This window comes from Plectropomus leopardus, chromosome 12, assembly GCF_008729295.1.
Source record: "Plectropomus leopardus isolate mb chromosome 12, YSFRI_Pleo_2.0, whole genome shotgun sequence".
NCBI classification, from domain to species: Eukaryota; Metazoa; Chordata; class Actinopteri; order Perciformes; family Serranidae; genus Plectropomus; species Plectropomus leopardus.
In genome coordinates this window covers 10,181,403-10,194,124 of record NC_056474.1, presented here as the reverse complement: position 1 = coordinate 10,194,124, position 12,722 = coordinate 10,181,403, and the positions used below count along the sequence as shown (strand labels likewise).

At 39.6% G+C, this 12,722-nt stretch overlaps 1 protein-coding gene across 1 annotated transcript in view; it reads left to right on the top strand.

Moving 5' to 3' along the window:
• The window catches only part of obscnb (obscurin, cytoskeletal calmodulin and titin-interacting RhoGEF b), a 70,027-nt gene that overhangs the window by 3,890 nt on the left and 53,415 nt on the right, over window positions 1-12,722 (top strand). Inside the window, exons 3-17 of the mRNA XM_042497487.1 lie at window positions 3,202-3,471; window positions 3,658-3,918; window positions 4,857-5,162; window positions 5,257-5,523; window positions 5,719-5,825; window positions 6,071-6,239; window positions 6,722-6,997; window positions 7,082-7,363; window positions 8,579-8,854; window positions 8,981-9,262; window positions 9,728-10,021; window positions 10,608-10,889; window positions 11,639-11,914; window positions 12,005-12,277; window positions 12,372-12,638. Coding sequence (XP_042353421.1) covers window positions 3,202-3,471; window positions 3,658-3,918; window positions 4,857-5,162; window positions 5,257-5,523; window positions 5,719-5,825; window positions 6,071-6,239; window positions 6,722-6,997; window positions 7,082-7,363; window positions 8,579-8,854; window positions 8,981-9,262; window positions 9,728-10,021; window positions 10,608-10,889; window positions 11,639-11,914; window positions 12,005-12,277; window positions 12,372-12,638 — 3,888 coding nt within the window. The remainder of the gene's footprint in view (window positions 1-3,201; window positions 3,472-3,657; window positions 3,919-4,856; window positions 5,163-5,256; window positions 5,524-5,718; window positions 5,826-6,070; window positions 6,240-6,721; window positions 6,998-7,081; window positions 7,364-8,578; window positions 8,855-8,980; window positions 9,263-9,727; window positions 10,022-10,607; window positions 10,890-11,638; window positions 11,915-12,004; window positions 12,278-12,371; window positions 12,639-12,722) is intronic.

The following is a 12,722-nucleotide window of genomic DNA, read 5'->3' as shown; positions in this document are numbered from 1 at the left end:
TGGACTCACTTTATATCCAGCATTTACAGCATAATCCAATCAAGGGTCTGTTGTTTTATTTATATTGATAAATTCCAGGACAACCAACAATATATAAATTTGTTGCGTAAAGCAGCAGTGATTTAGAGGCATCTAGCAGTGAGGATTGCAGGTTTCAACCAGCTGAAACTTCTCTCTGTTAGATTTCCTTCAGTTTTTATTTTTCAGGGGTTTTTTTTACAGAGAGCTGGATTATCTGTAGAGGTATCCTCCTCTCTAAAACAAATGGACCAGGATATTTAGGTAAAAACACTGAATGAAGCAGCTATACATTATAAATTAGTGTTTCCAGTATTGTTTGGGTCATCGCAGACGGGCTGTTAGCATAGCACATAATGTGTGCTTACCTTTTTTTCCTCTGATAGCTTAATGTGTGCTCATGTTCAAGAGGTTTTTACCTTGAGCTGAATTATCCACAGAGTTCCTCTCCTCCCCAGAACAAACACTGGATGAAGCAATTTCACGTTACAAATCAGTGATCCTCCAACACTGTAAGGCTTGTCGGACCCTTGCCACTAGCACAGTATTTTACTGGGAGTCATATTATGTGCAGTCTATTCCTCTCCAAAAAGAAATACTGGCTTATAAAATCGGTGAAAACACTTAATGGAGAAGTTTCAAGTTACAAATCAGCATTTCTGCGATGCTGTTTGGCACGATGCAGACTGGCCATTAGCCTGGCACCAGCTAAAGTGTGCTAACCTCTTGTTTCTGACAACCTGAGATCCAGATGTTCAGGAGGTTTTTATTGGTAGCTGATTATCGCAGGTCTCTTCCTCTCCTAAGCAAAAGGAACTTGTAAATTAAACTGGTAAATCATTTGTAAAAATCTGGGTGTTTCCAATGCTGCTCATTTCAAAGGGGCTGCTAATTACCGTGTCTGATGTTAAAACTTGATGGCAAACGTTTTGTGTGTCTGTCCTGTGCCACTGTAGAAACATGCCAGTGCAACATGGTGATCTCGGTACACAAGTACACGTTCCCTATGTTGATATAAACAGCTCATTTTAAAGTAACGAAAACACAACAATTCTTATACATTAAAGAAAACATACATACGTATCTGAACCTTTAACACAACCTCTCTACCATGCCCATGCCGCCAAGCCCGAATTGGTTCTCACTGAAGACATATAGTATATTTTAAAAAACGGTTTACAAATACACAGTATACTATGCAGGCTAAATAATTTCCTAAAACAACTGAGTACTGCGCATGACTCAAACAGGAGTGAATAGTCATTTGTTGGAGACTATTTTGAGCTGCATATTAATACACATTTGATGCTCTACTGGTATTTATAACAGCAGGGATGGTGTATACAGGATTCACTCAAAATAAACTGCAGTGCCAACGTCCATCCTAAAGAAGACACATGTCCTCCAGTACAGCAGTGTGGCTCATTTATGTGTTTTTAATATATTAAAAAAATGAGGTATAAGGCACTGAGAAATAAGCTATAAGTTAGTAAAAACTCAATGTCGGCAACTCACTGCACTACTTACAGTGTTATACAAATCACTCTATCAAAGCCTCATTTAAACCTCTCAAAATAAGTGTGGCTTTTCACAACAAGGTTGAAGTCTGGCTCATACTCTGAAGGAAGGGTGTTGTGTTGCATCTATTTTCTGCTGGTGATGAGTAGTTCACAGATGCTAAGATGGTCACTCACTCACTGCAGCACATTGGCACCACTGCAAGTGAGACTTCCCATGGGAAGAAAATGGCCCAAGGGAAGAAACTGAAGGGTTGTAGATTTGTGTCGGTATGTGTGATAATGAGGGCTGTGCTGCTGATGTACCTGTTTATTGCTGGGGCAGGAAAATAGATACTTTTGGTCTTTGCCTTGCAGGTTGTTAGTTTGCAGGATTTAAATGGAAACTTTGCGATGGAAAATATACATTTTGAACTCTTAGGGGTTGACGATATATCCATTTCAAAATGAATACACAAAATATGGCACAGAATAAAAGGGAAAATATAGTGAATAGAAAATAAATGTGAACAACAAATACTGTACACAATTACATTGAATTGTCTGTCACTTCTAATACATACAAAAGTACAAAAGCAATTGACAAAGGATGGGTATTCTTTTTCAAAAAATATACAAAAACATTGCACTTTGTGTAGCCTTAAATTCAGTTCAGTTCAGTTCAGTTCAATTATATTTATAAAGCCCAGGATCACAAATCACAGTTTGCCTCAGAGGACTTTACAGCATATGATAAACTTTGATTCTGTCTAATATATGACAGTGTTTTTGTGCAGCTGTTATTAAAAATATCCACTGCCAATATGAAAACAGCTCACTTATCGTCTGTAAGGTACAAGAAATTTAGCAAATAATTAATAATAATTTAATATTTTAAATCCTATATTTATTTCTTTTATGTGAGTACTTTGAGTGATTTACTGACCTCAGTGGACTTTTCCCATATCTCAGAGTGAAGTTTCATTCAACACTTGACCCCTAAGTTTAAACTGTTGGCCTGGATCCAAAGTATGGATATGGATATAGTTTGTAACCGTCATTTACGTTGCAGAGCGCAGAGTGAAAGTGGAGAAGTAGGTGAAATGTACAGGATATACTCTGTAACCTCCACTGAAAAAGGGAAACCTTTGGTTCACATTGATGAAGTCAGGTAAACATAAACAATTCTCAGTAACATTTTTAAAATGATTCTCTGAAAGTTATAAGCACACATAACTTTGAGTAGAGTATTCTGAAAGTGTTATATCTTCCAATACACAACAGTTTAACTGTAAAACCTTGGCTTGAACAACCAAGGTTTCAGTTAACCACCAAAAAGCCTATATTTCATTTGCTATATTTTCAGATATGTTTGCTCACATTGTCCTGCAAGATTATTGAAATTGATTTTTGAAAATGTTTTTGAATAGTCAAGTCTCAAATCTTGGTGCATAAAATATACGCACATTAAATTTCCAATGTGTTCAATTATATCTCAAGCAAGTTTCCAGTTTCTCCTTGTTACTCTAGTCTAAACTAGATATCACAGGGAAATTAATAACGTTAGCGAAATCGTTGATTTTACAGTACATGCTGCATTTTGTACTTAATAGACTGACATGCATGTATGCAAAATTGTGCAACTGGCTGTGTAAACTTAACATTCTGTTATTTTTCATTGTGTCAGAGCCCAAAGTGCCATTCAGGAGGAAGCTGCAGGATGTGGAGGTTCAGGAGAAAATGTCAGCAACAATCATGTGTGAGGTGCCTGTTAGTTCCACCCAGACCAGCTGGTTCATGGAGGAAACGCGGCTGGAGCAAAGTGCCAAATATTTCATGGAGAAGGAAGGCACCCTGCGTCGTCTCACCATACACAATGTCACCACCAACGACGATGGTGTTTATATCTGCGAGATGAAAGAGGGCAGTCGCACGGTGGCTGAGCTCACTGTCCTGGGTATGGTTGAGACTTATTTTCTGTCTTTGTTTCTTGCTGTATTGTGTGCATGCATTACTGTTGTCAAGAGGAATAAATGTGTCCTTAATAATGCTAAAAGTTAGGAAATTAACAATGGAGTCAATGTATCCGCGATGCTACAGACTGAGTTTCTTTATGTGACATCTACCTCCTCTCCTATCCCAGGCAACATTACTAAGAAGCTTCCCCGGAGGACAGTAGTTCCTGTCAGCGACACTGTCATCTTCTGTGTGGAGCTGGAACATCCCTGCCCTGATGTCTACTGGACCCGAAATGGCGAGAAGCTGAAGGAAGACTCCCGTATTTGCATTGCGTGCGTGCTCAGACAGTACACACTCACGATTCGAGATTGCCAGGCAGATGACTCAGGAGAAGTGGCCTTTGTAGCTGGAGACTGCAAGACCTCCACTCGATTCACAGTCACTGGTGAGGATGAAAGCATGGGTTTAGATTTATTGCATTTGTGCTGACTTACTCAAGATCAGGATGGTTGAGAATGTAGTAAGTGTTTAATCAACACAGGAATGAACAAAACCAGGCTTCATTCGATGCTGTTTGTTAATTTTCCTTTTTTCTTGAATTCTGTTGTTCTTTAATCTGTTATATTGTTTTTAGCTTTGACAGCCACAGCCCTGCACACTGCTGTTTTTCATCTTTTTTAACAACATATGTCAAAAGGTCTCTCAAAGCATCCATTACCATTTTGATGTAGGCAAAAAAAATGCTCTGGGCTGTTTGCATTTCTCTAAACCAATCACAATTGTCTTGAGCAGCGCAAAGCCCAAGATACAGTGAAGGTCCACTTGCAAAACAGTAGCATGCAAATAGTGGAAGAATGTCAGCTTAGATAGCCAACCAATAGCATAGTGACATTTATCAAATGTAAAAGAGAAATGAAAATCAGTACTTTCATATATTAGTTTTCAAAACAACATGGACAATTACCACAGATATTTTAGGTGTAATCATTTTTGTTTTCACCTTTAAACACACACTTTAGCCACGTTACAACAGGCTTCTTAACATATGCTGTGTGGCTTTGGAGTACCTTGATTTTGATTTCTTTAAATTGTTTTAAAAATGAGTTCAAGTTGACCTGTTTAGAGGCTGATCCGTGAAGCCCAGTGTACTCTGTTGTACTGCTACATGGAGCTGAGTCCCGACGAATTTATAAAGCATCACAGTTATTAAGCTGATAAACAAAGTCTAATTATTATTGATAAGAATGATCACCAAGTGAGAGAGTAAAACCCAGGTATACAAAAAATAAAAAGAAACGGACGTCTTGTATAATTTCTCTTATGATTTTCTACACTCGTCCAATTCTCATCTGATCATATAAATAATCACTTTTTCTGCTCTAGCTGCAAGGAAGCATCCTCCTGATCCCCCAGTCGACGCTGTGGTGCACAACAAGACTGACTCATCCATCACCATCCAGTGGTGTCCTCCTGACAGTGACCGCCCCGTCCCCATCAAGTGCTACATTGTGGAGAGGAGGAAGATTGGCACTCAGACATGGCAGAGGTGCAACGCTGGAGAAACCATCGTTTCTACAGAGGTCACCATCTGCAGCTTCACAGAAGAGGCCACCTACCAATTCCGGATCTCTGCTATGAATGACTTTGGCCAGAGTCCTTACCTGGAGGTGCCTGGAACCTTCTACCTGGGTGAGACTAATGTCTCAGTGACACATAGTTATGGTTTGTTTTCATATGATTTAAAGTCTTCTTTTCTGATGTCTGGTTTGCCTGTTTTCTCCAGAACCCAGTGCTGAAATCAGGAAAGGCCTGACGAACAGTGCTGCAGTTTCCGGTGAAGAGTTCTCTATCTCTGTGGAGCTGTCTGCTGTTTGCTCCGGCTTTTGGTCTCTAAACGGCCGCCTCCTGCGCAGTGGAGCCGACTTCCTCATCACCAGGTCCAAGAACACACACACTCTGATGATCCGTGTCGTGACCATGGAAATGAATGGAAGTGAGATCAAGTTTGTGGGTGGAGGCTCACAAAGTAGTTGCGTCCTGTCTGTGAAGGGTACGTACTCACAGCCACATATATTATCAGCAGGGAAAAATGGTCTTTATCAAATAAATACATTAAAGTACATTTGCTTTTCTGTATTAAAATCTTCTTAGCTTTGTTTTTAATTGAAGGCGTTTGGTATTTACTGTTTTTTTGTGTGAAATTGAAGTCAATATTGCTGTCTTACATGGCATTTGTTTTTTTTAGCTCCTCCTGTTAGGTTCACCAACAAGTCAGATATGTTGGAGGTGGTGGTCTGCAGTGCCCAAGCCACTGCTCAGCTGACTGCTGAGGTGTCGGATTACGATGCACAGGTTTGTGTTGGGATCATGTGTCTTTACTTTTAGTTTGCATGTCCCTATTATCTTTACAAGTATGCAGGGATAGAAAACCTACCTACCAACACTTGTATTTAAGTTCTTGTTAGCACAAGCACTTCTACTTGTAATACTAAAGTAACAGTAGTTCTGTTAGAGTATAACATACACGTTCTGCTTTGACTATACCTTTTAATTTATCATGTCTGTGTTGGCCATCTGTTCTATGTGTCTTTCTTCAGGTGGTTTGGATGAGGAATGGGCGGGAGGTGAAAATTGGAAAGAAGTATGAATATATGATCATCGACCGCAAGAGGATCCTCATGGTACACAATGTCACAGAGGAAGATGTGGGCATCTACGAGTGTGTTTTAGCTGATGACAAAATGTCCTTGCAACTCAGTCTTAAAGGTAAGCTTATCAGAAAAGTACAGTTTCAGTTTATGGCAGAGCAAACTCAGCAGCCATGGTTTGTTTGTTGGCCTGTGAGGCAAATATCCCCAATATGCTCTGCTGGGTGCAAAGATGATTGCGTAAAGGGAACTGGGCTCAGTGTTTGTCTCAGTTTGTCTCAGACATGTGATATACTGAAATGTGACCTGCTCTGATGGCTGCTAGCATATGCTTATAAGCCATCAAATAGAGGAAAGCGCTTTCTGTCATCATGAACTACAGTGTTACTCTGTTATGCCAAGTCAAACTCTTTCCACTCTTGAGCAGCTCTGATAACAAAAAAGATATACATTTTCAAAGAGATTTTAATTAATGTCACAGAGATTTTACACATACTTCTCTTATTCTGTAAGACACATTCTATTGGTGTAAAATAAAGAAACTGACAAGTAATTAGTTTTAAATAAGATGACTCAGTTGCCATCTATTTTTTCTTTCAGATGAACCTGCCAAGTTTTTGAACAAAGCCAGAGGTACCATGGGACTGTCATCGTCCCTCAAAGGAGATCTTGAGCTGAGCTGTGAGGTGTCCCCAGCCAGTGCAGTTGTTGTGTGGAAAAAAGATCAAGTGAAGATCATTGAGGACCAAAGAACCACCACCATCTCCAAAGGGACTCAAAGGAAACTCATCATCAAAAACGCCAAGAAGAGTGACGAGGGACATTACTCCTGTGAGACAGAAGCAGACAAAGTCACATTCCACGTCAAGATAAAAGGTAAGAGGATATGCTTTTTTGATATCGTTCAACACTATACTGCACATTACAGATATACATTTCCTTACTATATATTTTCCTCAGAAACTCAAGCTGTAGCTGCCTTCTCCAACAAGGAGTCAGTCCAGAAGGAGGTGAAAGCTACTCTCTCCCAGAGAGCCACTCTTAGCTGCGATGTTTCGGATAGCAAAACAGAGGTGAAATGGTATAAAGACGGGAAGCTGTTGATATCCAGTAGGATGATATACTCAGAAGTAAAAGGAAATACTCGTCAGCTGGTGTTTGAAAAGGTGGAGAAGAGCGACGCTGGAGAGTATACATGTGAAGCTGGAGGGGATAAGCTGGTCTTCAAGATATTTGTGTCAGGTAGGACTTCTTGATTGTTTAATTGTGAAATACAATTTCACATATATGTTCAGTATTATACAGTTCACAAGAATCGGTCTTTAAACTACTTAATGAATATGATTTTAGCTGAGGTTTTCAGAGTGTTAGTTGCTACCGTTGTCTGTATATAAAAATGAACCTGTCTCCACTTCCTCCGACTTTATAAAAATGAAGCCTTAATATTCTGGATATAGCTGCTGCCACCTTGGTTTGGTGCTATTATTTCAAGCCAAAGTTTATGCAGTACCAATCTCTGCAGTATCTAGTTCTTGCCCATTTAACCATTCGCAAGCAGGGCCATTCATTTATTTATTTTGTTAGGATCCCCATTAGCTGTGCCCTAAAGCACAGCTTATCTTGCTGGGGTCCTCATTTAAAAACATACATTCAATATTTCACTCCCTACAAAGTACAGCTTTAAAACTTCAATTAAAAATGACTGTCAACACAAATGACAAGCACAAGACATGTATTAGAGGAAAACATTAATATGATATGCATGCATGTATGAGTATATGTTCATGTGTATGTCTAAAAAGAAAACTTCAGTATCTCTTTTGATATAGTTTGTAGCAAAACCTACAAATCCCCAAATGCACAGCATCTTACAAATATGATGTTCCATTGATAACAAACACTCTGACTGGCACAAATTGCTGTCAGTCATGACGTCACACCCCTTTTTTATAGCATCAAATTAGTAATTCTGACCAAAATTTTCAGAAAAAAATTAACTCTTGAAAATACATTAGAGTGTTAAGAGCTACCTAAAATGACAGAAATGTTATTCGGGAAAATGTATTTGACCTGTACTTTGAGTTGTTAGTTTAGCACGTGTCCCATATGCAAACATGGAAGGGGTGGGGTTTATGATCTATTCCACAACCAGCCAGTAAGGGGCGATTGAAATGTTTTAGTCTCGCTTTTATGGCAATATTATGTCATCCATATATACTATAGAGTCTATAGTTGCTACACATTTAGTATTCTTTGTAAATAACATTTTTTATGATTTACCATCAATTTTGTGATTTAAATGTCCCGAAGAAAACTTGATGCAATTTGCCTGGGAGAGTAAATAATGAATGATACCCTGAAGAATGCTTCAGTTCGATGTTTCTCATATGTTTCAGTTATTGGTGATCTTCAACACTGCTCATAATAATACTGTATTTCTTGCTGACTTACCCTCAGATGCCCAGTCAGCTTTCTTCAACAAGGAATCTGTTCAGAGGGAGGTCAAAGCTACTCTCTCCCAGAAAGCCAATCTGAGCTGTGAGGTGGCTGATACCAAGACAGAGGTGAAATGGTACAAGGATGGCAAACTGCTGACTTCCAGCAGGACCATACACACAGAGTCGAAGGGCAAGACTCGGCAGCTGGTGATTGACAGCATAGAGAAGAAGGATGCTGGAGAATACATCTGTGAGGCTGGGACTGAGAAGCTGGTCTTCAAACTCCAGGTTGCAGGTAGGGTCAAGGACTGAACAGGTTTACAGTGTTCCTGTTGATCTGTATACTTAAGAGGTATAGTAGATGTTAACATCAATGGACAAGAAAAAAGTTTGTCATTCGCACTCATGGTCTCCTCCACAGACACAAAGGTCCAGCCAGCAATCTCTAACAAGGAGTCCGTCCAGAAGGAAGTGAAGGCGACTGTCTCCCAGAAAGCCACTCTGAGCTGGGAGGTATCCGATACCAAGAGTGAGGTGAAATGGTACAAAGATGGCAAGCTGCTGGCCACCAGTAAGACAGTCCGTGCAGAGTCAAAGGGCAAGAGCCGTGAGCTGGTGATCGACAGCGTGGAGAAGAAGGATGCTGGAGAGTACATCTGTGAGGCTGGGTCTGAGAAGCTGGTCTTCAAGGTGCATGTGGAAGGTAAGGGGAATGTTCTATATTTCAATAAATAACAAATGTTTATTTAACTGTTTTTTTTTTTTTTTTGAGGACATAGCATCTAAAACATAAAGCTGAGATGCTTTTGAGGTAAAACCTAGTTTTAATGACAAAAAAATTAAAATTAATTACAAAAAATCTTATATTTACTAACAATGTATATACTCAAACAGAGGTAATTTCTCTCAATCTTCACTCATGACCCACTAGAAGTGTGTGGCAGTGTATTTATCTGCAGACCCTCTGCCTGTATTTTCATATCTTCGTCATATTTTGATGTGTTTGGGATGTTAGTGGTCATTTACCCCCACACTGCAAAGTGTGATGTTGTGTGTCCCTTAATCTGACATGCTGCAGTGAATCCAAAGCTGTGTGTTTGTGCTGCGGTTTGTACAATCAAGTCTAGTTTTGTATATGTAATTGTACTGCCACCACACTCCTTTACAGGTGCTTCTAAAGAAACCCAGGCTAAATCTGCTTTCCTCAACAAAGAGTCCATCCAGAGGGAAGTGAAGGCTACTCTCTCCCAGAAAGCCACCCTGAGCTGTGAGGTAGTCGATAACAAGACAGAGGTAAAATGGTATAAGGATGGCAAACAGCTGAGTCCCAGCAGAGGAGTTCACATGGAGTCAAAGGGCAAGATTCGACAACTGGTGATCGACAGTATAGAGAAGAAAGATGCAGGAGAATACACCTGTGAAGTCGGAACTGAAAAACTGCCATTTAAAGTACAAGTTACAGGTACAAGAAATCAAAGGGAATAGTGTATGTAATTTGAGCAAAATTTGTTAAGTTTGTAAATATCTATGGCATCATTAATCTAATTTTCAACTAACTAATAGTTAGTAGATTATTATCTAAGTAACTGACTAACAACTATTTGCTATTAACTAACTAGTTAACTATAGACTAACTATTAATGGACAAACTAATGACTAATTTTACTACTCTGCTGCTGCCAGTTATTACTATCTCATTGCTTGAACAGCAGTAAAGGCTGAATTTTTAGTTTTGCTTAGCTACTTTTCTGGGTTGAAATGTGAATATTGCAGTATGTCGGTATTATAGTTGTTAGTGTGATTTTTTGCTGTTCATTCAATAAATCAATCAGTCAATCAGACTTTATTTGTATAGCACGTTTTTATGCAAACTGTTAATATACAGTTTGCTGGTCTTTACTGCACATATATTGTATCTCTGTTAATGTATTGATGTTATTTGCAGTTTCTTGTATTGTTAAATTTGTGTTGTAGTTTTGCAGTGTTTTGATTAATTGTATTAAAATAAAGACAACAATGCCATAATGTTCTCCATTTTACTTTTGCAGAAATCCAGCCCAAGTCAGCCTTCTCCAACAAGGAGTCAGTCCAGAAGGAGGTGAAAGCCACTCTCTCCCAGAGAGCCACTCTGAGCTGTGAGGTAGCTGATACCAAGACAGAGGTGAAATGGTACAAAGATGGCAGGCTGCTGACTTCCAGCAGGACAGTCCATGCTGAGTCGAAGGGTAAAAGTCGCCAGCTGGTGATCGACAGCGTGGAGAAGAAGGATGCTGGGGAGTACTTCTGTGAGGCTGGGACTGAGAAGCTGGTGTTTAAGATGCATGTGGCAGGTAGGAGGAATAACATGTAGCAAGTATTTCTGATACCCCTTTTCCACCAAATTAGCTCTGGTTCTTGATCCAGTTCTGTTCAGAATGGACAATCTGTAAAACATCTTTTTCACCCCATAATTTCTCGCTTGACCTCTTAATTGTTATCGCCTGATATCTGACAGACTTGTCAAATAGCATTTTGAAGAAGTTTTTGGTGTAGAATTTTAAAAGAACAGTCCAAAAAGTCAACATTTAAAAAGTGGAAAAATGGTTACGGTAAAGGTTTTGGGGTTCATTGCCAGGGTTAGTCAAGTCGAACTTAGTGAATGAGGCAGATTCAAAGGTATGGACCCAGTCAATCAATGTTCCCTAATCCATCCTCTCAGTCCAAACTGTAGAATATAACAAGTCCATTAATGTTGTCATGGTTGGTTCTTTTGCTATTTGTTGGTTCCATCTGAGAACCATTTTTTCTGCTTCTGAACTAATTAATTTTTGGTCAAAATGCTCTCAATGGTTCAAAATCAGGTATGGGAACCAGAACAGAACTGGTTCTATGCTGGTGGAAAAGGGGGGAAAAGGAGGTATGAAAATGTGAATTTATTTATTTATTCATTTTGTACAATTCTGTGTTTTTACTCCATTTTTTCCCTGTTTGTATTCAGTCATTTAGTGTTTCCATAGCTGGCTAGGTTTTGGCTGTGTCAATATATTTCGGGTTGACTGATGTGTTGTCATTTACATCAAATTGTTCTTTTGCTCTGCAGAAGCCCAAGCTGGCTTCTCTAACAAGGAGTCTGTCCAGAGGGAGGTGAAAACTACTCTCTCACAGAAAGCCACTCTGAGCTGTGAGGTTTCCGACTCTAAGACAGAGGTGAAGTGGTACAAGGATGGCAAGCTGCTGACTTCTAGCAAAGCAGTCCACATGGAATCAAAGGGCAAGGGTCGTGAGCTGGTGATAGAAAAAATAGAGAAAAAAGATGCTGGAGAATACACATGTGAGGCTGGAACGGAGAAGCTGGTATTTAAGCTGCAGGTGGCAGGTAACATGGATTTCAACTATATCTAATTTTACCACACTTGTGATATCGCTTTGCACAGATCACCGAAAAGAGGCTCTTACTTCTCTTTAGACGCAGCTGTCAAGTTCCAGAAGAAGCTTGTCAAGGACACATGTGTTGTTCAAGCAAGTGAAAAAGTTGTTTTGACCACCGAGCTGACCATAGAGAGTGGTAGCGTGAAGTGGTTTAGAGATGGTGTGGAGCTCAAGGAGGGCAGCAAGTATGAAATGAAAAAAGATGGCCTTTCTCGTACTCTGATAGTTAAATCCACCGAATCCAAAGACAGTGGAACATACTCCTGCCAAACAGCTGAAGACAAAATGGAATTTAAAGTTCAAGTTAAAGGCAAGACATAAAAATGTTTATAACAATCTTTTAACTGCTGTATAGACCTCTTCAGATGCTAGATTTTGTTTTGACACCCGACTTTTCATTTCAGATTCAGCTTTGAAGTTTGTCGTCCCTTTGAAACCTGCTGCAGTGGAGTTGGGAGGTACACTTAGCCTGATTTGTGAACTAAATCAAGCCTCAGGGGATGTTGTCTGGCAGCATAATGGCCGTGAGATTAAACCTGGAGGCAGGCACTGCGTCAGGACAGATGGTGCTAAGCGGGTTCTCACTGTGACTGGCATGACTAAAGAAGATGAAGGAGAATACAGCTGTGAATGTAGGAATGACAAGACCTCTGCTAAAGTCTCATCAAAAGGTAATTAATCATTTAATACAACTCAAACATTCAAAGTTACAGAGTGGAAACTTTTTCTTTTTTATCGGTCTGCTTAATTTGATG